The following is a 24,191-nucleotide window of genomic DNA, read 5'->3' on the forward strand; positions in this document are numbered from 1 at the left end:
CTGCATCTGAGAAATCACACACTATAAGAATACATTTCTAGAGTGGTATGATCTCACTGAACTCTCTTAAACATGACTATTGGTTCTAAGAGGTCATTTATATTTTTCTAGTATACATTAAAATAATACATATATATCATAAATTTTAAGTATATATATTACAAAAAACTATCTCATATCCCTCCCAATGGTGCCCATACTATTGAAGACAAAAATGATATTCAGGAAAAGTGTTGTGGATCATAGAAAAGATATGATCTTTATTGAAATCCCACGCCTCCATTAATTCAGATGAAGAACACAACTCTGGATTGTAATGTAAAGTACACTACAGCATCAGCATGGGAAGAGTGTAAGAACCTGCAACAGAATTCAAAGTAATATTTTATAGAAACATCAAGAAGAACACTGCTGTGTGTACCTGAGGCCAAGTCAGACTGCTGCAATACCAGCCCAGGGTCTGCGCGCAGATTGGAAGGCTCTGTGGGCTGCAGCCTGTGGACCAACGGTCCTGCTGAGATGTCTTCTGCTGCTTTCAGTACGAGCCTCTGTCCTTCACTAAGCTCACCCACACTGTTATCCAAGTCCTTACAAAATGAGAAAAACCATTAAAGCCATTATCGTAAATCAATCAAAGTGGGAAATATTTTGTAAATATCATGATACATAACACATAAGTGCATCTAATGTCACATTTCAGGTACACGAGTAACTCTAAGAAGTTAGTTTAGGGACCAGCAGGACAGCTTAACAAGTAAGGGGCCTTGCTGCTGTCGACTAAGCAGTTCAATCCCCGGAACCCACGCGGTAGGAAAGAACCTAATACCCGAGGTCACCCTGACCTCTACATTTGGCATGTGCACTTGCTCCCACACATAATAAGTAAAGAAATGGAAACTTTTTATGAAAAGAAGTTTTAAAAGGCATTTGGTATTGTATGCGTATTCTTATGTATGTGGGTGTAGAACTGCACATACACACACACAATAAATGTATCTTTAAAGCTTTGTTGTATTTTTAAATTGTAGCATAAAAGATTGGAGCAGACTAAATTTTTCTCAGTTACAAAGCTTAGTTCAATCTAGGTTAAAAGGGCCATGACACTGATTATAGAGTAACTTAAACACTGTCTTGCCAAAATTAAAAATTGGATATTTAATATTTTTCCTGTATTTATATCTACCTCCCCTAATCCCCCATGACCAAATCTTTATGGTTGAAAAGTACCTCTGCTTGCTGTGAAACTAGGAGTTCCTGTTCTTGCTTAGTAAGAAGAGAAAGGATTGCATTTTCATGAAGCTTTTTATGGGGTCTCCTCATCACCTGTCCTTCACTGGGAGGGTCATCTTCCTAGAGCAGACACAAATTCAACATCAAAAAAGGTTCTCACACAATTCCACTTTCTTAATTATGACTAATAAAACTTTAGGAAGAAATGATATTAGTATGTTTCAAAAGTGAACTATTTTCATGTAGCTCTCATTTCCAGTTGATTGTAATAAAACACTTCACATCTGCCTCAAATGTGTACAAAAACTGCAAGGTAACTTAAGTGCAGATCTATGACAGATCTTCTGTCTCACTCAACTAAACTAAAGTGATTCCTAAGTGCTTCTGTGAGGCTCAAACAGCTTGAGTGTAGGGCTCACACGACCTCCTGCTTCAAGTTTACGCACTGTACATCAAGACAGGGTGTGGCAAACCAGCCAAGCACGGGGGTTGGGGCAATGCTGCAACCTGGACCCCAGACAACAAAAAGCTCCAGAAACACGAGCCTCTGCAGCCTCTCAGTGTTCTTCCTCCTCTGTGCAGACATCGTCTGTCTAAACTAGTGGAGGCACGGAAACCCTTTACCTAGGCTTCACTGTGTCTCAAAACACTTGTCTGAAAAACAAGGGATGCTGTAAGCCTTAGCATCAGACAAAATGAATTTCCTTGTTCATACAAGAATGAATATGATTTACAATTCATTAAAACAATTTCTTGCCTTTGGCTATAAGATAAAGCATAACAAATTTATTTAAATTATTTTTGGTTATTCTGTTTTAATGAAATACTGTTTATTAACTCTGGCTACACCTCCTAGCTGTGTAGGGATAAAGCACCCAACAGCACATGGTTTCAGTTAACTCTGGGTTTTCCTAGGTTATATTTTTCATTTGCGTTTATTATAAATTTGGATACAGTAACAAAATTACAATTAGAAATAGTTTCAAATGTAGAAAAAGAAAGGTTACAATTTTGTCTGGGTTCAGTTGATCAATTTACTTTACTACCAGATAGAGTTCTAAGAACGAGTAACAATCCCATAGTGGTGTATTAAATGAGTCAAACATACACACAATTCTCTGAGAGTACAATTACTGTAATTATGTCTTATATTATTTCGCAACAGTGCCTGCAACTACAGGAGACTCGACCAATGACTTAATAAGTCATCGTTAAAAAACAACTGTTCAAACAAAATCCTCTCAGGAGACTTGTTTTTCCCTTTCTTTCTTTCTTTCTTTCTTTCTTTCTTTCTTTCTTTCTTTCTTTCTTTCTTTTTTAAAAAAAAAAACTCCCTGAAGCATTTTCCTACTCCTTTGTGAATGCACTTTGAAAGAAACAGCAAAGTGAACAATGCTTAGCCATGAGCACAGTGTGACGACAGCAGAGCACAGTGTGACTGCAGAGCACTCACCTGCTTGTTAAACTGCCTGAAAACAGAAAAAGTGAAAAATTCACTCCTTAACAGTAGTGAAAGAAAATTAATACATGTATATGATAGCTGTATACGTGCAAATAAAATATAACATGATATTATCAATACCATTTTTTCATCTATGGCTCTAATAACCAGGAATGATTACTATCCCTGGATCTTATTTTTATTTTAGTGTTTTATAAAGGATTTCTTTTCATTACTTTTAATTACATGTCCATGTGTGAGTACGTACACATAAGTCTAGGTTCTCATGAAGTGAAGAAGAGGATGCCAGCTCTCCAAACACTGGAGTTACAGGTGGCTATCAACCCCTGAAGTGGGCGCTGGAAACCAAACGTGGGTCCTCTCCAACAGTGGTACTCCTCTTAACTGTTGTGATTTGTAACCCATTAAATATATATGTACATACATATTAATGCATATATATATATATCACAAATGTACTACAGGAGACTTATTAAGACCCTGTTCAAAGTACTGTGGAAACAATTCCAGGCCTCATTACCTAATTGCATTAGCATGTATCTTTTGACTATCATACCCTTAGAGGTTGTAACAATTTCTATCCGTTCTCCATTATATAGGATTATATGATGAAACGCTAAGCAGCCCTCTACTACTAGGATCTCCAGCTCCCTCCCTCCTTCCCTGCCATCTTTCCTTTTCCCGCTGAAGCAAAGCTCTCAGCCTCCTAACTGAGCTTCCAAAGGGTTCGTGACCACAGACAGGGACTTGGAGACTGTGCCTGGTCTCATGGTAACAATTCACTAAACTCTGTCGATACCTCAAACAACCGAGGAAAAACTGCTCAACGGCAACAAGACATCAAGACATTCTTCCAGTGAGACTGGAGTCAACTTTTTCTTACCATTTCAAGGGCATCCTGCAAAGTGCTGGATAAGCTGTCATTTATGTTCATCAGAAACAAGTCCCCATTTCCTAAAAGTAGAAAGCAAAGTAGAGCAATAAAAAAAAAAAAAAAAAGGAAGACATTCCTTTTTTAGAAAAAAAGGGAGACATTTACATTTAAAGTTCAATAGCAAAACTGGTAACGTTCATATTTAGGTCATTATTAGGTAAATTACTCAAACAAACATAAGAAACAGGAGCGTTTTATTTCACCTATTTAGTCATCAGAATTGTTTAGTCATTTAAGTTTTTACTTGCCTGATTTTTCAAGACAAGGTTTCTCAGCCTATCCTGGGAACTCAGGCTGGACTTGAAATCAGAGATCTGCCTGCCTCAGTCTCCCGAGATTAAAGGTATACACCACCATGCTTGGCTCAGAATTGTTTTTTAATTTGAATTATTGTTATTATTTTGTGTGTATAGCTGTTTCCCGACATGTATGCCTGTGTCCCAAGTGCATGCCTGGTGCCATGGATGCCAGAAAGAGGGCATCCGACCCCCTCAAACTGTATTTACAGATCGGTGTGAGCAGCCAGCCATGTGAGTGCTGGGAGTTGAACCTAGTCCTCTAGAAGAGCAGCCAGTACTTTTAGGCACAGAGCTGGCTCTCCAGCTGTCAGAATTTGAAAAAAACTTCAAGGACCAAAATAGGTATGAAACTGAGAAACAGGCACCCCTATAAGCTGTTAAATGTACTTAAGAACTGATTTAAATAAAAGGCTGGTTAATCTTTCCATGAAGCACGCTGACTGTGTCTTGCTAACTTAAACGTGGCAATCTTATCTCAGACATTCCACTTGTAGACATGGACTATGGAAGTTATCAGGGAAGTGCACAGATTCATGCAGGGATGGTCATTACAGCCTGGTCTGGAACATGGCAAACAGCCCCTCACTTAAGCATTACCCAAATGGATCAACAACTACTGGAAAAAGGCGTGATCCATGTCTGTTGATACTGAAATATGTTTACCACACATTACTTTGTAAGAAGTTCAGGTTTTACAATAATATACAGTGTGACCCTATATAAAGGTACACACATAAGTATTATTTAGGTATATATACATGCAAAGACAAAAAATACACTAACAGAATACATCTCCAGCTATTATCAAATTAATCCTAAAGAAAAGAATTTTGAGGGAGATTTCATTCTTCAAATCAAAGCCCAGAAAAGTTAACCAACCTGCACAGAACATTAAACCATGTTAAATCTGGAGAAATAAACAAAAATATTTTTAAAAGAGAAGTTATCATTAAGAAAACTATTATAATTAACAAAGTCAATTACTATTTGTTAACTTACTCTTGGTAGGCAAGTTCTGACCACAGCTAAATAAGATCTCCCCTTCAGATATATGCCTGTCTAAAGTTTCTGTTTCAGTGACAGTGCTCAAAGTGTTCTCCAGGGTTGATGAACTAGAACTTGGTATCCGCTGGAGAGAAGGGGCCTTGGTGCCCTCAGGAAGTGATGCTAAGGGAACTGGCTCCGGAGGTGCAGGCTGAGCAGAAAAGTCGACACTCTCAGGATCTTCATTAGCCACAGACATTACACTAAAAAGATAAAGGCACGTTTTGAATTACAAATCACTGAAGGCCTCCATCCATTTATATGTCTTTATGCATATTACATACATAATACAGTCTCTTTTAGCAAAGTGACTATTGTAACTAGTTAACATGAGTCATTATGCTCAAAGTGAGACTGTCAGAGACCACCTTGAAAGCTGTTCTAGCTACAAAAGAAATCAATATGGCTTAGCAATACAAACATTAACTGAACACAGTATATGACCTATCTATACTAAAGAAATAATCATATATTTCATTAATAATCTGATGGTTTATTCTTATTTACTTTAAACCTTTGGCAAAGACAAGAGAGTATTTTTAGTTTTAAAATATTTAAAATTTACAAAAGTTTTTTTTTACCCCAGAATAGATTGAAGCCATGAATGGTGGAAACATGCCTGTAATCCCAGCACTAATGAGGCCAAGGCAGGAGGATTACCAATTTAATAACAACCTTGGTTACAAAGAAAATTCCTGCCTCTCTCTACCCCTCTATGGCAGGGATAGCGTGTGAAGAGTGGACCTGGCAGAGCTGCAGAATAATAAGTGGGAGATCCCTTACATAGCTCTTGGGTGAAGAAGTTCTTGAGGAGAGTTAGGATTCTCTTCATCCAGTGGCAGGTCTCCACTGTCCCATGGCTTGGGAAGTTCAGGGCTTGATAACTTCAACTTGTCAATTGAAATTTCAGACAAAGTTGGGGTGAGAGCTGCTGCTGGAGGAGGGGTGGTGACAGGAGTCCGTGTTGGCGTACCTACAAGTGTGACAGCAGGCATGTCACTTCCTAAAGGTTAGAACGAGAAAACAGAGACTCAGTCAATAGCTTTCTAATATGCTGACTCCTTGTTTTAGATAATGCTGGCATTAAATAATGGCAATCATAATGACGACAATGACAGCTTTAATAAGAACATTTCTACATTTATTAAGGTTTTACAACTACTATACATTTAAAGCAGTTTCAGCAGTTATTAAATTACATATTTTCTGAAATAATACTTTTCTGTGAATGCCTCCCTGGAAAGTTATATTGGAAACTTAATCCTTATCCCATATGTTGCAATGTAGAGGAAGGACCCTTGTGAGCTACCCAGGGGCACATGAGCCCATGGGATTAGCAGCTCCATGAGAAGTGAGACCTCAGCCTTCAGGCTCCTGCTCTCTGGCTGCTATATGACACCTTTTGTCATTCATAATATAGTAAGAAGGCAGCCCCTTGGTATGACTTCACAGTCTCTGGAACTTAAACAAACAAATAAACTCTTAATTTAACTTATAAATTACCCAGTGTATGGCACTCTGTTATAGTGCATAAGCAGTCAAGTGATAAGTAATTCTTTAGTTTCCTGCCCCCCCCCCCAAAAAAACCACTTACTAAAGACTACTAAGCAAAACCTACTTATAGTTGCTAAAAGCAAAACTGAATTATAGAAACCAGTTTTAGGTTCAGGCAAGATGCCTCACAAGTCAAGCATTTGCCTGACACCCAGAGTTCAACCATGGTATCTGTGTTAAAACTTCTCCCTTGACCTTCACACACGTGCTATGAAGTGTGTGTTGGCACAGGCACACACACATGCACATATAAAACCACACAATGTTTTTAAAGAAACAAGGCTTCTACCTTTTTCAACGTGTATCTCTTTAATACAAGAAGCCACATCCTGATCGGATTCGCAGGGAGAGGAATCTGGAGTTTTTACTACCATGTGCTCTTTCAAAGGTGCTGGTGAGCACGGGGGAGTAGGCTGTGGTGTAGCTACTGGAGCACAAACTCTTGCCTAAGATAAATTAGAGAAAAAAACACAGCATGTTTATAACCACCCAAACAAAAATGATATGAAACAGTACTATGAGCTCAATCGCAGACTACACAGGATTGAAGTGGATGGAAAAGGCAACAGTCAAGTAAAAGCCTGAGTGCTCTGGGTCTTAACTAGTTGGCAGCAGTATAACACTGGCCTAAGGAAACCCCTGAGCAAGGAAGTAACTGTGCCTGAAAGAAAACTGTTACTGTCTTCTAATACAGAGAAAAGATTAATCAGCTAGAGACAAAAATCAAACCTAACTACAAACTCGATGGGTTGCATGGTTGGCCATGCAACAAAAGAGAAGATCTTTGACTGACAAGGTGTTAAAACATTAGCCTCTAAGAATAAAGGCTCACCATGTAAAAAGTAATAGCAAGTAAGAAAAAGAGAAGGTAGAAGAGATGAACATAAGAGCCATATGCAAACAAGAAATGAAGGAAACATCGTAATATTGTCACCTAAAGCAATATTCAAAAGGTTCCAAAATTCAAAGACATAAAAGGGTAACAGTGAAATCACTGTCATGTTTCCTTTCTATCTCATTTCTTTCCTCAAAGATATCAAGTAATCCTGACCTAAGTCAACCACATGTAAATAGATTTATCTATGTAATAAGTTCTCAGCTCTAACTACTGAAAGCACTGTTTTAATCCTGAGCAGATACTGTGGAACTCCCCATAGGACTGCACTACTTTATACTATCAGCAGAGGCAAGGAGAATGCCTATTGTTCCAGGGTCTTTCGTAGGTATGTGGGCAATTTGTATTTCTTTTCTGTGAGGGAACAACCTTGTCATTTCCTTTGTTCATTTTAAGAACGTTATTATCCACTTTAAAAAGCTTTTATATTTTCCATCCATGTTGCAAACTACTACCTAATTTAAACTGATGGCAAGAGTCTACAGCCATACTACCCTGGACATGCCCAATATTGTTCAAAATGATGAAAGATTATTAGAAATCCTGAAACACTGCTCAACAGGTAGCAAAATCTTTTATGTGGAAAAAGAATACACTATATCTTTTCCACTTCTTGACTGTATTTAAATACAACATAAAAATCTCTCTCTCTCTGTGTTTACAAATAAAATGGCCCACCTATTCCTCATAAGAGGATCTGAAGGTATTCGTCTAGCACTGGTAACCGATTACCAACAATGATAAACTATTAGGAACTGAGTATGCAGAGTGCTAGACCGTAGGTTCTATCAGTTATTTAATTATCCATGAGAGCCATCGTGGAGCTGAGAAGTCTACAGTTCCAGCATCAGTTAACAAGGCACAGATGTGAGCATATGACTGCACCAAGCTCTGTCAAATCAAAGGTGGTGGTGCACACCTTTAGTCCCAGCACTCAGGGGGCAGAGGCAGGTGGATCATGAATTCTAGGCCAGCCTGGTCAACAGACCAAATTCCAGGACAGCCAGGGCTATCCAGAGAAACCCTGTTTCAAAACAACAACAACAACAAAATAGTCAAATGTATAGCTTTATACATAAAAGATTAGTTTACAGGATTCACCTGTATGTCTTTGTGATTTACAAGGTCAGAAATAGCTGCAGAGTTTTCTAAAGTTTGTAACAAAGTCAACTTTGGATTTGTATCATTTCTACAATAGATTAGAAATTCTATTTAACTTAGCGATGGTGAGCAGACAAACAATAATAAAATATATGAAATACATTTTCTCCTAAATTAGTAAAGTAAGAAAGTATCTTTGTATGTAGAACCTAGATATTAAAGTGTGTGACAGGAAAGTACAAACAAATCCTCAGGGAGAGGAGGAAGACCATTGGTTTCAACACGGAGTAGGAGGAAGACAAAAGAGGGCATGGAGGTGGGCAACGTGAGAAAAGTAAACAATATATATGGATGAAGTGTCCTGACCCGTTACTTCTATAGGTTTACTGAAAATGATCAATAAAAACCAGAACATTTCCTCTTAGGGAAATATTCCTCTTAGGGAAGAATTTCCTCTTAGTCACATATTCCCAACTTTCAAACTTTTTAAAAAGAATACAATATAGGGCTGGAGAGATGACTTAGCAGTTAAAAGCACTGTCTGTTGTTCCAGAGGACATGGGTTCAATTCCCAGCACGCACAGGGAAGCTTATGACTCTCTGTTCTAGGAGATCAGATGCCTTCTTCTGGCTTGTGAGGGTACTACATGCAAGTAGCAGACAAATATCCAGACAAAACACTCATACACTTAAATAATTTTTTTAGTATATAGCATACATAGAGATAGATTTTAGAATATATTCGACTGCCATCAATGTGAAATTTAGAAAGTAAATACAGAAGGAAACTGATCACTGTAACACACTTGTAACTTTTCTGTAGAGTTTAAATTTTCTGAAAAAAAAAAAAAAGAGAGAAAAGAAAAAGAGAAAAAAGAAAAAGAAAGCTAAGTTGAGTACGATAGCTCATACTTGAATCCAGTTCAAAGCCAGGCCACCTTCAGGTGCATTAGTGACTTCAAAGCCAGCTTGGGCTACAAAAAAAAACTAATCTCAAAAATTAAAATAATAAAATGCTAGGAAAAGGAAGTAATAAAATTCTATCACAATCTATGATCTTATAACATTAAGTTTAAAATCTCTCTCTTTTTTTTGTAGGTGTGATGGCTCCTACATATAATAGCAGCATTTTTTATATATTCTGAAGTAGGAGGGTTATCTTGAGCTTGAGGCCACCCTGAGCTACAGAGACAAAGATTCCAGACCAGCTTGGACTATAGGGTGAGACTGTCTCAAGCAAACACAAACAGAAAGAAAGACACACACATGCACACACACACACACGCACACAGATTGCTCTTTAATAATGTCTAAGAATTCCCCACAATTCTTAAGTTACAAAAGAACAGAAAGTCATTCCTACCGACAGGTTAGTTTCAGTTCTTGAAAGATCACCAGAAACACTTGCAGCAGCAGGCCCTTGCTTCTTTGCCTCTCTGTCAGCTAACATGACAGCAATGGTCTCAGCCAGAGCTTCATTGACAAAATGGCTGATCGTGTCTGAGTTCATGGGAACTCCGGCATCAACCATATGCTGCAGCACTCCACTGCTTGTTCCTGTGACTACAAAAACAAGAACTTCAGATAATGCCAAAGAACATGGCTGCAGCCACACCTTACTTCTTAAGGTCTTACAAAGGCTGATAGCTGTGTGTGTAAGCACTAAAGGTGGGGTGAACACTGAGAAGAGAAGCAAAGCGACTTCTACAAGAAAGACAAAGATAACAGCTTAAACGAACGTTCCTTTTCAACAAACCAAAAGGGAGAAAAACACTCAAGTAAAAATTCACTTAATATGCCTTCTTCCCCACTAATGCAGAGGCTAATGAAAAGTATTACAGCTATACCAAATTTTCTCAGCTGGAAACAATTCCATTTCCAGTCCCGACCAAAACACAAGGATACATTAAGCGGGAGGCGAACCTTCTCTCCCTCTAGTTCAGGGACACTGCATGCTAAGCCTCCTCAAGCTTCTATAGCAGGGTTTGGGAAGTAAAAGATCAGGCTGTAAAGGAAGAACAGGCTATCCCAAGAGTGCAAAGACAGGAAGAAGAAATGGTTTTTAAAAAGGACACATGTGGTGCACATAAAATAATGCAGACAAACACACATTAAAACAATTAAATAAAAAGGAAGAACAGAAAGATCTACAAATTTATGGCCAATTAGCTTTCAATAAAAATATTAAGATAATTCAATGGAGAAAGAATAATCTTTTAAAGAATACTAGAGAAATCTGAAACCCATATGCAAAAGGAGAAAGAATAAAGAAAAAATGAAAGCATTTTACATCCTCATTTTCTATTACACATAAACCTTAACTCAAAATAGACTATGAGTGTTGAAGGAATCAGTGAATGGTAGGGTCCCTGGGAACACACAGACACACTGACAAACAGGCATGCACGCATGCACAGATGAAAGAAAACCTGTATATCACAATTAGATTCTGTTAGCCATCATACTACTCGGCATATTCAGAGACAGGCAAACAGAGCCACAGGACTGCCTAGGATCTGTCATGGTACCTCTACTTGGAAAATGCTCAGCAAGTCCTTTAACCATTTATTTATCACATGACTAGGACAAATTAAAAGCTGTGTCCAAATAAAAAATTGTAAGCAACTATTCTTATCAGTTTTATGATAGACCCAAACTAAAAGACAATAAACATCAACCAACTGGTAACTAGATTAACAAATTATGATATATCCAGCATATAATACCAACATAAGCAAAAACATGATTGCCAAAATATTACACCAGGATAGGCAAGATGGCTGACAGGTAAAAAATGCTTACTGCCATGCCTGACCACCTGAGTTTAACCCCTGGAACCATAGTGGAAGGAAAAAAACAAAAACAACCCTTCAAGTTGTCCTCTGACAACCAGAGCACACTGTAGCATACATGTGTACACAGATAGATACACACACACACACAATTAATAAAAAAAATGCCATGCTAAATAAAGTCAGCCAACAAAAATAAAATCATGTTATATGGTACTCATGTATGAAAGTCTTCAAAAGATTAAAATATAGTGACAGGAAGCCAAACGCAGTTGGAGCCACTGCACACAGGAACTGGCTACAGAGCAGCATAGGAATACTTTGATATTGACAGAAATGTTTTCTGACATGATTGAATGCATAACTATTTTAAAACTTGTCAAACTCTATGCTTAGAACTGGTGAATTTGAAGGCAACTAAATTATAATTTTAAAAAGACTGGTGTCTTTCATTCATATATATATATATATATACATAGATATACACATATATACACACAAATATACATATATGTATATATAATATATGCATTTTAAGAAGCTTCTACAGTAGTACTAATTCATTTCCATATGACCCCTCAAACGGTCCTTAGTGTTAGTTGGCCCTCCCTTAAACTCCTTTTCCCCCCATTCCCATTTAATCTTCCTGCTTCAGACCATCCCCCACCCACACACATACCTCCACAGTGTATTTTATTTCCCCTTTCTTGGATTCTGAATTCCTTGGGAGATCCTCCCTACCCCACAAACCCTTTTTCTATACCTAATCTCTGTGGTTATGTGGATTATAGCATGCCTATCAACGGCTTTAAAGCCAACATTCACTAACACAGAGACCTAGACTAGACAACGTGCTGAGAGTGAGAGACTTTGGGACACTCAGTCCGAAGAGGAATGTCTCCATCAACCCTCTCCTCTGTGCAGAAGAGGAAGTGGGAAGACTAGAAAGAGCCAGAGAAGACGGAGGACACCAAGAAGAGTGTCCAGACACAACAGGACTGACACACATGAACTCAGAGACCGTGGCAACATGCACAGGGGCCACCCAGATTCAAGCCAGACTGGATCCCAAATGAGAAAGAGAAGCAGGCACAAGCTCCCCAGGTTAGGAGCCATCTAGGAAAGGCATACAAGTGACCTTCTGGAGATGACACATCGTTTTGCATGGCTGCGATGGATAATTCTGAATTGCAAGGCTTTCAGAAATCTCATCTCAGGATGGACTCTTATTGCCGATATGCCTTTCCTGTCATTATTAAATTAATATAACAATTACTGCCCACTTTATTGGGCAGATTTTCTGCAGATCAATGAAGATATACTCTATTGTAATAATCCAATAGAGACAAATTGATGATTTCATAATTCCTAATAATTATTCTATAGAATTCCTGAGCCCTCTATAATATGAAAGCTGCAATTAGGGTTCTATAAACCTTCATGTGTCATGAGCTAATTGTACTAAGATAGAAACCATGCCTAAAACAGATTTATGACCATGGAAAACATTCCAATTAGGCTGAATGTAAAACCGTTATCTGATAACTAAAGGTCATACACTTAGAATCAACAATTTATTGTAGGTACAAGGACAGAAGATAAAATATTGACTGGATTTATCTAAACAAAATTTCAACTAATGAGACACCAGGCAGATGATTTGCCTCTTGACAAAACCATGCTGACTTAGATATAAGAATTATTGTTTTTAGCAAGCCAGCGGTGGCGCGGTGGCGCAGCGGCCTGCAGAGGGCGAACCCGCGCCCTTTGCTCCCCCCCCCCCCCCCCCCCCCCGGTTTGAATCCCGCTTTCCCCGTGTGACTCTGCCTGAGTCTCATGGGGAAGAAAAAAAAGAATTATTGTTTTTAAACTCTTAAACCTGTGGAGCTAGTGACAGATAATGACTGCTAAATAAGATACCTAGTCTTAATGGAAACACATGTGAACATCTGTCATTACTTCTTATTTATGATTTATGTTTAAACTTGTTGTGAACTTTGAAAAAACATACTTAGAATAATACCATGTGATCATGTGTCCTGAAAAAGTACAGGAACTAGGAACGATGACAATAAGAAGAGCAGAAGCAGAGGAGAGGCAGAGCTGAGCAGAGCACAGCAGAGCAGACAGCAGGCAGGCTGCTTCCTACCGTGAGACAGGTTTCTTCTAAACAGCCAGTTTCTTCTTACTGATGAGGACAGGGTTTTTTTATACTCAATAAAAAGGTAGACTTTTTTCTTTCTCAATCAATAAAGGTTGAAGCTTATTTTTCATCCAGAATGAGTGAGGTTTTTTCTGCTTTGGCACTTGCACAATGAAACCTGCTCGTGGGGGGTTTTGTTCCATCCACCTATACGTATAGGCATTTGTAAGAAGAGGTGTGTGCATATAAATATGTAAGCTGATGAGAAAGATGGTTGGGCCCAACAAAAAGGTGAATATATATATGACTGTGTGTGTGTATGCATGTTTGCTTGTGTAAACATTTTTTTAATCTGCGAGCATGAGTTTCTTTTCCTGGTTCACTAAAAGTTACTTGTTCCAAGCCTCTCTCTTGCTTGGCCAGCAACGGGCCAGGCTTCTAGACAAGAGAAAAAGGAACCTTAGCAATACATCCTCCACTGAGCTCCCCACTGCTACACCTCACATGTTGTCAGAGAATTACACAGTAAGTTTATAATGTAAGTAGGATTAAGTTTTCCACCACTTATTCAAGAACAGAGAATTATAAATAATAAGAGAGAAAAAAGTTTCCCCAGCACTTAATGAAGCACAAAACAGTAATTAAGAGTTAAGTTTTCAGCACAGAACAATAAGAAAAGAGTTAAGTCTTCAGCACATAAAAACAGTAAGAAAGAATTAAGTTTTTAGCACAAAACAGAGAATTCAAAGGCTGGGAATCATCAGTCTTTGGTCTGTGTCCGAAGCTGTGCTCCACTTCAACCCATCCCAGGCAGGGCAGCCCCTGGCATCCCATCTCTTGCCAAGAAGCTTGCAAAAAGAAAAACCCCAAGCTTGCAAAAAAAATAATAAATTAGTTTTCTCTAGTGGAGTCTCACTGGATATACTGACCAGACTTAAGGACAGCCCCATCCTCAGCAAAAGATGGCCAAAACAAAATGAACTCAATGGGAATTCTACAGACTTTCTGTATCATATTGCTTTGTTTGAGCTTTATTTTTGACTTTGTGTTCTTACAGCTTCTTTGGTTTGTGTTTCTTGTGATTTTTCTTTCCATTTTTAAAATTCTGGTTTGTTTGCCTGTTTGTTTTCTAAAGAGAGAAAGAAAGGACATAGGGCAGAGTAAGTGGGAGGTAGAGAAGGAAGAATAAAGAAGGAAAACTGGGGGGGGGGGGTTGAGGAAGAAAATTAGGAAAAGGAGGGGGAAAGAATCACAAGGAGTTGAAGCAAACGAGAGGGAGAATCAGAGGAACGGCTCATTGAACCATTCAGTGTGGACTTAAACCTCATCGGTGGCGGCCAAGGGCGGGGCAGAGCAGCGGCGGCTTCGCTACTGAATGATGTAGTCAGCTGAGTGAGAAAGACACGCCAGACAGCCTGCCAGACAGCCATACTACATTGATACCTATTATAAATGCATTCTCATGATATCAACTTAATGGATTTTGGAATCAACTAGGAGACATACCTCTGGACCTTCTGTGAGAACATTTCCAGAGAGATTTAACCATGAGGAAACGACCCACCCTAATGTGGCCAATACCATCTCATGGACTAGGGCTCTGGACTTTATTCAAAAGAAAAAAGAGTTACATATGAGGCATTGTCTCCTCACTTCCTAAGGATGTGATGTGGCGGCTATATGATGCTCCCATGCTCTCTGAGTGAGGACTTGGCTGGACACAGCACACTCCCATTGCCATGTCTTTCTTATGACAATGAACTTCTACTCTCTCAAACCATCACACAAAATAAATCCTTCCTGTCTAAAGTTCCCTTTGCTAGGTACTAGGTTGCAGCAATAGAAAAGTAAAAGGAGTTGCCAGGAAGATGTTTTAGGGTACAGGCGCCCAGCTGATGACCTCAGTAGCTCCTAGAACCCACTGTGGAAGAGACAAAAGCTGTCTCTGACCTGGGCATGCATGTATACAGCATTCTATTGTTCCTCCACAATAACACATGTGTATGTACATTACATAACATACTGATATAATTTATACACAGACACAGACGTATTTCTGTGGAGGAACAATAGAATCCTAGAGGATGGCTCAGCAACCCCAAAGCGGGAATCTGAAGTAAGAGGGGAAAGGAATACTAATCACATCCGCAGAGAAGCAAACAGTGAGACGGCCAAGGATCCATTTGACCTCAGGGATTCAGAAATCCATAGTAATTAAATTAAGAACATGCTCCATCTGACGTACCAATGTCAAAAGCTGATGGTTCGCTTGCCTCACTTACTGAGACACTGGCATCAAGTCTGGCCTGCTGCTGGAGTGGAAAGAGCCCAGAGATAATTCTTGACATTATTTCTTGTTCTACCCTAGAAGTATAAAGTTAAATACACTGAATTTGGTTAAAAGTATAAAATGTTTGCTATATCAATTTAAAGAATAAGCTGTACTCATAGCATGGACATGGGAAAGCAACCTTCTGGAAGTTACAGCTGAAGGAAAAGAACTTGTCTTTCCTGCTAAGACAAGCCCATGAAACTGTCCTTTTGGGAGACAGACTATGAAATCAACTGAAAGCTTTTCAGCTGGACAGAAAGCTCCCTGCTACTGCCCTGGTTAAGCATATCATTTGGGTTGATAGTTATCCAGTATATCATGTACTTGAAGAGCATGCTTGTCACTCAGCGTGCATGTATGAAATCCTATCAGATCAAAGCTCCATGCAGTTCACTGAGCAGAGTTTGGGACTAGGCAAGTGCTTAAACAGCACCCTCAAACCAGCCATCCGGTGCTTCTATTTGTGAGTTTACTAGAGTGATACAACTTTATAAACAAAACAAAACAGCTAGAGTCTACTGTTCTTCTCTCATCAAAAACATGAACACCCAACTGCAAAACAGGGTAGAGATTTTCCTTGAAAAGGAAAGAAAAATGTATTTTCAAGGCATTGTTAGGAAGAGAAAAGGAAAAGCAAAGTGAAGAGAATAAAGCCTTCTTCCAAAACATTTCTTTAGAGCAGCTAATAGTCATATTAAAAATTATAATTAAAAATTATTGTCATATAAATGATAGATGTTTACTGTGGGAAAATTCAGAAAACTAGTTTGCTTTTTTTTTTTTTTTTTTAAATTGGTCAGGTCACTCATAAGCTTAGATTCAGAGATAAGTAGTTAATAACCTGACATATATTCCAAACATCTGTTCAACGCAAACCTATTTTAAGGTCTTAAAAGCTAAGTTTCTACTGTGTCTCTGGCTTTATTTATACACCAGAATACTATCTCTCACCTCACTGAATATTCTTCTAAGCCATTTCCAATTTTTTATTTGCTCTTCTGGTTTTATTCACACCAAAAGAATTATAAACTTACCACTGAATTAAACTATTTTCCAATGTTTCTTTTCTCTCAATTACTTTATCTAACATATCCGTGGTGGGACGGGGGGCAGAAGCTGTGGGAGGAAATGAAGGACCACTGTACTTTGTAGGAGCAACTTTAACACTTCTGTTAAACTCCAACACTGGCTCAGGAATCTCATCCTGTTGTTCCTCTTCCTGGAAACATAACAAAACAAAACCATTATATTCAAGTATTTGTTCAACATGTGCCAAGCATAGGCAAAGAACTCAGCTGTATGAATTAGCCAACACTCACAAGCCAGCCAACAGCCTTTCTCCTTAGGTGGTACAACATTAAACATGCCACACGCACTACACTTATCACAACACAGACATGAATCAGACATAACACTGGAGAAAAATGCATTTATACAGTCTTTTTTCAACTCAATGTTCAGACTCCGGGTATGGTTCAATGGTAGAACACTTGCCTACTCTGAGTTTGATTTCACATCACAATACACAAAATACTAAAATAAATATCAATATTAATTCTGTATAGTCACGAAGCTAGAAAATTTGGGGAGTCTAGCATTAAACCTTATGAAATACCAAAGATTTATGAGCTTAATTATCACACACACACACACACACACACACACAAAAACCAAGGATCCCACACATTTCTTCATCTATAAGAACCTGCAACTTACATTTAAATATTTTATCTTACACATGACTTTCATCATCATATCACATTTTGTCGCGGCCTGAGCTGTCCCACACTTGGGGGCCAGAAATGTTGAGAACTGCACTACCCCACGTTTGGTGTCCAAAATGTCTTGAACCATTCTGTCAATGTTGGGACCCACACTGCCAAAAGCAGCTCCGGTCCGCGGGTCAGGGTTCAGCAAGAGAGAGAGTGAGGACGGATATGAAGAATGGAGACCAGACAGAGTGTGATTCAATCCCGTTTATTCTTCAGTCTTTCTTCCTAGTCCAAGTCCCAAGTCTTGAGTTCCTAGTCCCTAGTTCTTAGTCCCTAGTGCCTCCAAGTTCCAAATTACTTCTTCCAAGTGCTAAGTGCCTAATGTCTAATAATTCTTCTTCCGAGTTCTCTAGTCCAAGTGTCTTCTTCCTCAATGCCTAATTCCTACTCCAAGTTGTACTCCAAGTTGTACTCTCTAACCTAATTCCTAGTTCCAAGTTGTACTCTCTAACCTAATTCCTAGTTTCAAGTTCTACTCTTCTGTCTGCCTCTTACCTTTCATATGTCTCACTTCTAAGCCATGCCTCTAAGTCACGCCTTTAAGTCTCACACACCCAAGGGAAGATCCTGGGTATCTAAAGCAAGATGTTATCAGAGTGTGCTCAGCTGTTGTAGGATAATGCAATCAAGCCTCTTGTCAGGGTATATGGCTCAAGATGGCTGCAAAGCTGATAGCGGCCTTCTGTCGGCTCCCCACAACATTCCAAAGTTATTTCTCTGATGTCTTTTAGCTTTTCCTTATGAAAAATGTCACATGTTTAAAAATGAACAAAATAATGCTTGGGTACTACCTGTTAAATATAAATGATACGAACTGCATTTACCTAGTCCCCAGCTCAACAATCATCAGTCACAGTCAACTCTGCCACCGAAGTTGTTCACCCCATCCATTTTCTCTTTCATAGATCATTGTGACCCAAATTACAGATATAATTTTATCTATAATTAAATAAGCATCTCAAAAACATCCAGTCTCTTTAAATATCACAGCTCCTCACTATCCTGTGAGGAATCAAGCCCTCACCTCAGACAGAGTGCGAGAGCCAGGGTAGAAGACACCCTGTCAGTCAGCCCCAATCCATTCTGAGTTCTCTAACTGTCTCTTCCACTTACATGTTGAGAAACCAATTCTATTAAACAGTAACAGCATGCTGGGACTATAAAGACAAATAAGGTTCCTAGCCTCAAAACACTGCATAGCCTTCACATGGGGAAACACATCTCGAGTACAAACACAGTGCCTACCTCTGCACAGTCTAAGAATTAAATTTTATTTAAAATATGTGCATATTTTGTGCACGTGCGTGCGTGTGCGTGTGTGCGTGCGTGTGTGTGTCTGAGTGTAAGTGTGTGTTCAGCATGTGCAGGAGCCATCAGGGGTTAGAGGAAAAAAGCTGGATCCTCTCTCATCACGTGGATGCTAAGAACTGAACTCAGCTCCTCTGCAGAGCAGCAATGCTCTTCACTGAGTCGTTCCTCCTGTCTCTCATTTTTCATTAACAAAGTTAGTCTTAGTTTAAAAGTCAAAGAAATGTGAAAAGTATTCTCGCTAATGCTAAATGTCTTATTCTTAACATTAAAATAATCTCATATGTATTTCCATTGTTCCTGTGTTTCATGTTTTCCTATCTTTCCTGCTTTATTATTTCCATAATTTTCATAACTGACATATGAGGTTTTCCTCGGACTTTTGACTATCCATAACTTTTTCCAATATAGACCTAACGTTGCCTCCAGAAATCAAGAATTACATGGAATGGGATGGGGGAAGTGAGAGAGACTGAAGGCAGCAGGCATGGTCCAGGCGGGAAACCCTGGATTAGCATTAAGCTTATGAAGACAACACTACACGACAGGGAAATAAAACAACAAACCTCATAATCTTTAAAAAAAAATTTAAATAAGCATATTTAAAATTTAAAGTCTATTTAAATAAAAATAAAGTCATGTTTCTCAAAGGTCTGCAACATAGTTGTGACAGTCAAAATACATTCAACCAACTAGAAAAATATTCATAAGAAAATGACTTCCCATGTCTCTAAGCTTTGTTACCTGAATAACATCGATTACTTCATCAAAGTTAGTTCCTGGAAGGGGCACCTCTTCTTCATCCACCTTCATAAATTCTGGAGTCTAAGGAAACATTTTAGAAAGTTTTATTGCCTTCAAATTTAAAATATATATAATTTCTCATATTTTCACATATACTATAATACTAATATAACCCTGTTATTTTAATATTCTGTTCAGAAGTGATTTAATTAGTAAATGAGATACAGGTCAGTCCTCAATCTATTATCTCTCATTTCAATAATGATAAATATATACATATATATATTTATTGTTGTTGTTTTGCTTTTTCAAGATAGGGTTTCTCTGTGTAACCCTGGCTGTCTTGGAACTTGCTCTGTAAACCAGGCTGGCTTAGAACTCTCAGAGATCTGCCTGCCTCTGCCTCTTGAGTGCTAGGATTGAAGACATGCGCCCCACTACCTAGCCAAAAAATTATTTTCAATAAAAATAATTTTCAATAAAAATAAAAAATATTTTTTAATTATCAAGGTAAGATGTTTCATACCTTTTAACTACAGAACTCAGGAGCCTAGGACAGGAGAATGACCGGGAGTTTAAAGCTAACAGGGTTACTTAATGAGGTCTCTGACAGGCTGGGCTACAGTGTGAGAAAAACACACATTCCAGTCTGACATTTAAACTACACCACAAATACCAATGTGAAGAAATTTACATTTCTTTATTTTATTCTGTGTATATCCACAATGGTATCAAAGCCTTCCTGTGGAGGGTCAAAGGACAATTACAGGTCAGTTTTCTCCTGTTATCATGTGGTCTAAGGATTCAACACAGGTCCTAAGGCTTAGTTGCAAGTGCTCTTACCCACTAAGCCATAGCCCCAGACTGCAGTGGAAAATTTAAACAACTATCAACAGGCTAGTTTTACACACTGAGGGAAACACTTCCACATGTAGTTATGTACGTGTACACATTCACAGACTCACAAAAGTCAGAAACAGATTCCAATCATTTTAAAAGTAAAGAAAAACAGGGCCAGCAAGATGGCTCAGTAAGTCAGCAAGTAAAGTAGGTCTTTACCTGGCTTATACTTGTCAACGAGCCAGACATGTGATTCTGAAAACCACGTTAGGAAAGAACTCCTAAAAGTTGTCTTCTGACCTCTACATGCACACACCCATGCACGTGCATTGTACACATGTGTGCACACACACATACACATACCAAATAAAAATGTAATTTAAGTTAAAAAGAGATAGACTAGGTCTCACAGGTCACAAGCATTTGCTGCTCTGGCAGAGGTGGGCTGCCTCACAGCACCCACACCAGGCAGTGCCAATGCCTGGAACCCCAGTTTAAGGGAGTCCAGCACCCTCTGGCCTCTATGGGCACCTGCATGGGCTTGATGCATATAAAGCTTCACTCAGGCCCACACATAAATTTAAGAAATAAATAAGATGGTTAAAGAGAGCATGAAAAGGTCAGAGGAGGTCTTGAGAAAAGAGAGACAGAAAGAGAAAAATGAGAGCTTGTACAAGAGTTGGTCTTCAACCTCTCCAGGATTGTTAATTCTACTTCCTTCCATCTTGGGATCATTAATTTGGTTATTTTTACTTATTTCCTTTGGTCTCTGGGCCTTAAATAGGCTAACTTTGTGAAACAACAGATAGATATAATCTGATAGCAAAATCTATTCAGAAAGATTATCATATGTCAATTATGGAGGACCGGAGGACCACGAGACTCTAGATGAGGATGATACTCTACCCAGGGTGTTCCCAAGTCCCATCTCCACCCAACCTAAAAGAGGGGACTTCTGCCCCTAGACCAAGCAGAGAGGGGCCACCCAGAACCCCCTCTGTCTGGCGATCTGAATTCTTGCTTGGGCTGCGAGGCTAAGCACTGCAGGGGAATATAAATAAAAGTTAAAAATATGTTTCTGGGTTCCCTGAGGGACAAGCCTGACTGCATAGGGGTTGATGTCAAAAGTATCCCCTCTCCAGGAAAAAGACATCGGGACGGGTATGGCCCTTATGCCTCACTGAACAACGACAGGAGGACTGGAGCCATTACAAGGTCCCCTTTAATTACTGGAGGTCAGGCCTCTATCCCCACCTTGGCAAGATTAGAATCGCCACGGTCCTTCTATACTTGGAGAAGGGAGGAGATGTCAGGGACAGCCCTGCTTATGCACTGAAGGCCTAGAGTCTGCCATGAGCCTAGGATCAGCAATGGGCCTGACTTTCATGTCTGCTAACATGGAGTCTTGGGTCTCTATGGGAAAACGCTGAAACAGAGGGCTGTAGACTATTGTAAACAGGCAGCTTTTGTTGAGGTCTGCCAGCCTGAGTGGTCATAGACCTTGTGGATGGGCAGCCTTTGGCGGATAGTACCAAGTTAGATGGAGACGGGTGAATCATGGGCAGAGTCGTAGTGACCTGACCCCTGAGCCTTCACCCAGCTGATGCCCTGTTCTGGGGGATATCTGTGCTCCCTCTGAACGCCTATGCTCCTGTGTCATCCCCTTCCCCACATCTTGCATTTTTGTGTTTATAATCCCCATGTTAAAGAGTAAAAATTATGATTCGATAAAAATAACACACACACACACACAGTGTAGCCCTGGTTCCGCTGACTTAGCTCCTGACAATCTAGTTTCTTGTTCTCAGAAATACTTTGAATTATAAAACGTTATTGTGGTTTTTGTTGGTATGCTGGGAAAAATAATTTTTTGTTGATCTCATTTTGAACTTCAGAGTTTGTAGTGAGTTAAAATGTCCTTTAACATAATTGTGGGTCATATTTGTTTTCATATTGTAAAATGCTGGTTAATCTGTTGAACATTTTAAAAAACTGGATTCCTTTTTGAGAATTTCATATATGAACACTGTATTTGCATGGTTTTCCCCTTTCTCTCCTTCCTCCCACTTTCCCCAACTCCCCATGCTTTTGAAGTGCATCTTATTATTTGGTTATTGTTTATATATGTATACATGTATAGGTATGTATGTTTATACAAATATTGATAAAGTGTTTTTTAATTAAAAAAAAAACAAACAAAGAAAAACAAAAAAAAATCTTAATAAAAGTAAAATTATATTCAAGTTCACTATCTAGGCCTTACTATAAAAACCCTAGTTACTAAAAATGGCAACAGTTTCTCGCTGAAAACAGTTATACATAATCCAAAATATATTTTTTGTTATCATACATGTTCCAATAAACTTCTAAGAAAAAACAAAATTACTTGTAAAAAGTTAATTAGTCAGAGTGGGTATGAATTCCATTTAGGATCAATTCTAATACAGTATTCATAATCATGAAAGATTTTTGAGCTCTGTCACCCCCACTCCCCTTTGACAGGGTCTCACTGTGTCAGCCTGGCTGTCCTGGAGCTGGTGAAGCAGACCAGGCTGGCCTCAAACTCACAGAAATCTTCCTATGTCTACCTCTTACGTGCTGGGATTAAAGATGTGCAAACTGTGCCTGAATGGTTGGTGACTTGGTTTCTGGTTTGCTTGATTTCATTCTGAGCTGAGGTCTCATCACAGACATCTGCCTTATTCTGCCATCGTGCCCAGCAATTGTTTATCATTCTTAAAAACTGTAAACTCAATGATCAATTTGGTATATTAGATACCAGAGATATGTTACAGTGCTATTTTACTATAATTAGTCATACTATCATTATTCAGAAGCAAATTAATACAAGAAAATGTATATTTTTACATCTTAACAATGGATAAAATATATACTACTTGTCAGTATTCAAATTCTGGACAGGCAAAGGCACTTGCAGCCAAGCCGGACAGCCTGAGTTTGAGCCCCAAAACCCACACGTTATAGGAGAAAAGAGACCCCCCCCATTAGTGTCCTCTGACCTCCCCATGTGGCATGCACATACATATAGTTGCATATGCACATACACACATACACACATATACAGATATACACAATAAGTAAATGTATAAAAATTTCACATTCCAACATATAATTTTCATATAAATCAAATATTACCAAAGACATAGAAATTCTTCACCTGTGAAAGTCTCACAATTACCATGTTACACATAAAATTACCATGTCCTAAATATTTATAAAGATCTCAAAGCAACTTCTTTAGAAATTTGTAAATAACATTAATACTCATTTTGATTTTGTCATGTGCTGAAATTATTGTTACATGTTATAACTTATATAGCTATGGCTGGAAGTCACTCTGTAGAACAGGCTGGCCTCAAACTCACAGAGATCTGACTGCCTTTTGTCTCCCAAGTACTAGGTTTCAAAGTATGAGCTACCACATCCACTATAATATATTATAAGAGCTCTGCATGGAATAACAGTTTAATGATATGAAAGAATTCTGAAACCTACCTGGATCCAGGTTTGTAGTGGAGGGAGAGAGGCTTCTTTGAGACTTGGTGACAGGGACGCCTCGTCAGTACTGTTGTATGAAATGCTATCAATATCCACACTAGGTAATATCTACAATAGAACAGAACAGCTTGCTTTCTGTTTACCACTACAACTTAAGTAACTATCAAAACCAGACAACAAAATATGCCCTTTAAATTTTATTGCTGCTAACAGAAACTTTGA

The 24,191-nt window shown here is 38.7% G+C and overlaps 1 protein-coding gene across 3 annotated transcripts in view; it reads right to left on the reverse strand.

Moving 5' to 3' along the window:
• The window catches only part of Kiaa0586 (KIAA0586 ortholog), a 101,141-nt gene that overhangs the window by 38,867 nt on the left and 38,083 nt on the right, over nt 1–24,191 (reverse strand). For all 3 annotated transcript variants that reach the window (XM_076922053.1, XM_076922054.1, XM_076922052.1), the window contains 11 exons: nt 23,967–24,077; nt 19,611–19,691; nt 16,821–17,005; nt 15,700–15,818; nt 9,883–10,082; nt 6,813–6,969; nt 5,753–5,972; nt 4,925–5,172; nt 3,576–3,646; nt 1,228–1,350; nt 422–587 (listed from right to left, as the gene is read on the reverse strand). In XM_076922053.1, the coding sequence (XP_076778168.1) occupies nt 422–587; nt 1,228–1,350; nt 3,576–3,646; nt 4,925–5,172; nt 5,753–5,972; nt 6,813–6,969; nt 9,883–10,082; nt 15,700–15,818; nt 16,821–17,005; nt 19,611–19,691; nt 23,967–24,077 (1,681 nt within the window). The remainder of the gene's footprint in view (nt 1–421; nt 588–1,227; nt 1,351–3,575; nt 3,647–4,924; nt 5,173–5,752; nt 5,973–6,812; nt 6,970–9,882; nt 10,083–15,699; nt 15,819–16,820; nt 17,006–19,610; nt 19,692–23,966; nt 24,078–24,191) is intronic.

This window comes from Arvicanthis niloticus, chromosome 23, assembly GCF_011762505.2.
Source record: "Arvicanthis niloticus isolate mArvNil1 chromosome 23, mArvNil1.pat.X, whole genome shotgun sequence".
NCBI classification, from domain to species: Eukaryota; Metazoa; Chordata; class Mammalia; order Rodentia; family Muridae; genus Arvicanthis; species Arvicanthis niloticus.